Source organism: Colobus angolensis, unplaced genomic scaffold (assembly GCF_000951035.1).
Source record: "Colobus angolensis palliatus isolate OR3802 unplaced genomic scaffold, Cang.pa_1.0 Scaffold1, whole genome shotgun sequence".
Classification (NCBI taxonomy): Eukaryota; Metazoa; Chordata; class Mammalia; order Primates; family Cercopithecidae; genus Colobus; species Colobus angolensis.
In genome coordinates this window covers 9,000,399-9,004,355 of record NW_012110918.1, presented here as the reverse complement: position 1 = coordinate 9,004,355, position 3,957 = coordinate 9,000,399, and the positions used below count along the sequence as shown (strand labels likewise).

General features: G+C 56.7%; 1 protein-coding gene across 1 annotated transcript in view; it reads left to right on the top strand.

Annotated features, from left to right (window-relative positions):
- The window catches only part of SDK2 (sidekick cell adhesion molecule 2), a 122,259-nt gene that overhangs the window by 81,135 nt on the left and 37,167 nt on the right, over positions 1-3,957 (top strand). Inside the window, exons 32-33 of the mRNA XM_011936630.1 lie at positions 416-602; positions 3,608-3,745. Of these exons, the coding sequence (XP_011792020.1) occupies positions 416-602; positions 3,608-3,745 (325 nt within the window). The remainder of the gene's footprint in view (positions 1-415; positions 603-3,607; positions 3,746-3,957) is intronic.

Genomic DNA, 3,957 nt, shown 5'->3' with positions numbered 1-3,957 from the left:
ATGGAGTCTTGCTCTGTCGCCCAGGCTGGAGTACAGTGGCATGATCTTGGCTCACTGCAACCTCAAACTCCCAGGTTCAAGCAATTCTCCTGCCTCAGCCTCCAGAGTAGCTGGGACTACAGGCACCTGCCACCATACCTGGCTCATTTTTTTGTGTTTTTAGTAGAAACGGGGATTCACCTTGTTGGCCAGGCTGGTCTTGAACTGCTGACCTCAAGTGATCCACCCACCTCGGCCTCCTAAAGTGCTGGGATTACAGGTGTGAGCCACTGTGCCCGGCCTCTTAAAGACTTGTCTACTGTTTCCTAGGTGACTCATAGCAATGAAGGTGTCTCTTAGACTACAGGTCAGCAGGGACAGGAGGGACGCTCGTTTTCCCTGTCCCCCTCACTCCCACTTCCTTCTGTTTCCACAGATTTATTTCTGGGAAGCCCAGCGGGGGAACCTCACGGAGCGAGTGAAGACACTTTTCCTGGCTGAGAACAGTGTGAAGCTCAAGAACTTGACGGGCTACACGGTCTACATGGTCAGCGTGGCCGCCTTCAACGCCGCTGGGGATGGGCCTCGGAGCACCCCCACCCAAGGCCAGACCCAGCAAGCAGGTGGGAGAGGGGGCCTTGACGGGGGGTAGGTTGGCCACAGGGGGTTGCAAGAGGACCCACCCAGCATCTGGGCTCTTGGCAGGCATGGAGGCAGCTGCCTTATCCCCCCAAGGATCTGGGCACAGTACCCAGGTCCCCGGAGACGCCCTCCCGAGCGGGAGAGCCCAAGCTCAGAAAAGAGAAGCTGTCCCAATAAAGCCTTGAGAAATCCCCGCATCTCATCCCTGTCCTCCCCACCCTTTGCCCCGCCTTGCAGAGGGACGGTCAGCACCCCAGCCCTTCCCAGTTCCCAGCCAGCTTACTTCTGCTCCCTGCCTTCTTCCCACCTGCCTTCCCTCTGTCTCTCTGGCTTTGTTCATTGCACAAATACTGAGTGTCTTATGAGCCTGTGCCATGCTAGATGCTAGGGACACCATGGTGAGACCAACAAGGTCCCCGCCCTAGTGCGGGGGACAGATCATAAGCAAGTTGATGACGTAAATGCAGAAGGGGGTCAGCACAGGTGACCTAAGAGTGGGGCAGGAGTGGGTGGATGGCTCTGGATAGGTTCACCCACAAAGGCCTCCCTGAGAAGGTGAGATTTGAATGAGAAGAGGCCAGCAGGGGCCGGGCGTGGTGGCTCACGCCTGTAATCCCAGCACTTTGGGAGGCCAAGGCGGGTGGATCACCTGAGGACGGGAATTTGAGACCAGCCTGGCCAACATGGTGAAATCCCATCTCTACTAAAAATACAAAAAATTATCTAGGCGTGGTGGCACGTGCCTGTAATCCCATCTACTCAAGAGGCTGAGGCAAGAGAATCGCTTGAACCCGAGAGGTGGAGGTTGCAGTGAGCCGAGATTGTGCCACCGCTACACTCTAGCCTGGGTGACAGAGCGAAAAAAAAAAAAAAAAAAGACAAGAGGCCTGCCATGGGATGCTCAGGAGGTGGCAGAGGGTGCTGGGGGTTCCAGGCAGAGGGAACAGCAGGTGCTAAGGACTGGAGGCTGGAGAAGAACCAGGGAATGTAGAGAAAGCCAGGTGGCTTGCAGGAAAATGGGGTGAGAACTCGGGGTGGGGAATTGGGATTGGGATTAATTATAAGTACAATGGACCACACGTGGTGTCTCACACCTGTAATCCCAGCACTTTGGGAGGCCAAGGTGGGTGGATCATTTGAGGTCAGGAGTTCGAGACCAGCCTGGCCAACATGACGAAACTCTATCTGTACTAAAAAAATACAAAAATTAGCTGGGCATGGTGGTGCACCCCTCTCCAATCCCAGCTATTCAGGAGGCTGAGACAGGAGGATCGTTTGAACCTGGAAGGTGGAGGTTGCAGTGAGCTGAGATTGCACCACTGCACTCCAGCCTGGGTGACAGAGCAAGAATCTGTCTTAAAAAAACAGAAAAATTAAAAAGTATACTGGGAAGCCATGGGAGGGCTTGAATAGTTGAGCAACAGGGTCTGGTTTACATTTAGAGAAAAGTGCCCCGACTACTGTACAGAAGATGGCCTGGCAGAGGGGAGAGAGTTGAGGCAGGGAGAGGAGATCAGGAGGCTGAAGGGTGGCAGGTGCAGAGGAGAGGGCGCTGGTGAGAATCCTGCTGCCTGTGTGCAGAGCGAGCCTGGTAGTCAGGCACTGGCACACTTAACCTTCCCAGAAGCCCCGCAGACAGGCAGGGCAGGCGACACCCTCATTTCACGATGAGCCAGGGTCGCCCGGGTAGTTATGCTACTTGTCCAGGGTTGCCCAGCTGGTCACTGGGGGAGCAAAGGCTGGAGCCCAGGATTTCTGAGAGAACCAAGTGTTCTGTCCTGGTGGTCTGGAATACTGGCCTTTTGCCCCGCCTCCCTTGAGTATCTTGTTCACCCTGCTGCTTCCTATGCTGTCAGTGACATGTGGCTTTTAAAGAGCTACAGAGGACACACCTGTAGCATCAGTTTCTCATTATGACCCTCTTTGGGGACAAGTCCTGGCTCCAGGGAACCCTTTCCCTCCACTGCCCCCCGGGTCTGACTGTGGCCAGGATGAGCATGAGCCACTGAACGTACGAGTCTGTCCGTCCGCCTCCTGTCCCAGCCACTCTCTTGTCAGTGTCATCTGCCGGAAGTGAACCCCAGGGAACCCGAGGCTTCCGTCACTGTGGCAGCAGGACAACATGTTCTGTCCCACGTCCCTGTAGCACAGGGCAGGCAGGAAGGGCCCCCTGAGCTCACCTCCCTCCTTCAAAGACACTCGCTGACTCTGCCTCCCGGGGCTGGAGCCGGAAGCGGGTCTGGATTAGCTCCGGCTTGGTGGGGAGGCAGCACTGGACAATAATAGCCTGGTCATCCTCCCCGGGGCCAGCTGGGGATGCTGCAGATTGGGACGCTTCCTGCCCTTCCTCTGTCCTCCCCCTCAGGGGAGCCCCCGCCCCATGTTTTCGGGGTTGCCACAGGGTTCTCAGTCCAAGAAAACATTTCTCCCGGAGGGTCTGACTGTCCTTGGCGTGGCTCCCCCTGACTGCGTGGGGCCTCGGTGACAAGCCCTGGAGCCCCGGCAGGAGAGGAAATCCATCTCCGTCTGCTGTGTTCTGGCATCTTCTTTGTTTAGCACCCACCGAATGTTCTGAGGCCCAGACACCCACTACCCTCTCCTCCATGGAAGCCAAAAGACGAACCCCACAAAGTCAGGAAATGGCCTTGCCCCATGATGACCCTGGGGGTGTGACAGCTTGTCCCACACTCATAGCTCGGGCTCAGAGCCACTTAGCAGGGAGAAGCCTGAATTCTGCAACTTGAGGGAAAAATCGAGTTCTCTTTCTTCCCAGTTCTTAGGACTCCGATACTGGAAAGTTGAGAGAGGAGAGGAAGGGGGCCTGATGACCTCCAGTGACCCCTCCTGCCCGCCCTTTCTGACAAGCCCCACACTCTTGTTCCTCCCGGGCTCAGACCCAACACTCCCGCTAGCTCCTTGGAGCTGCACCCAGGGCTTTGAATTTCCACAGAAGAAGGAAACAAAAACGCTTTGCTGTCTCCCGCAGCCCCCAGCGCTCCCAGCTCGGTCAAGTTCAGTGAGCTGACCACAACCTCGGTGAACGTGTCCTGGGAAGCCCCGCAGTTCCCCAACGGCGTCCTGGAGGGCTATCGGCTGGTGTACGAGCCCTGCAGCCCCGTGGATGGTGAGTGGACACCCCAGCATGGCTCCCGAGCCCCTCACTTTGCAAAAGCTCACTCTCATATCCGCACCCATCACAGCCACTACACGAGTGAGGTTCGGTGAGAGTCTCCCCATCTTATAAACACAGAAACTGGCCGGGCGAGGTGGCTCAAGCCTGTAATCCCAGCACTTTGGGAGGCCGAGACGGGCGGATCACGAGGTCAGGAGATCGAG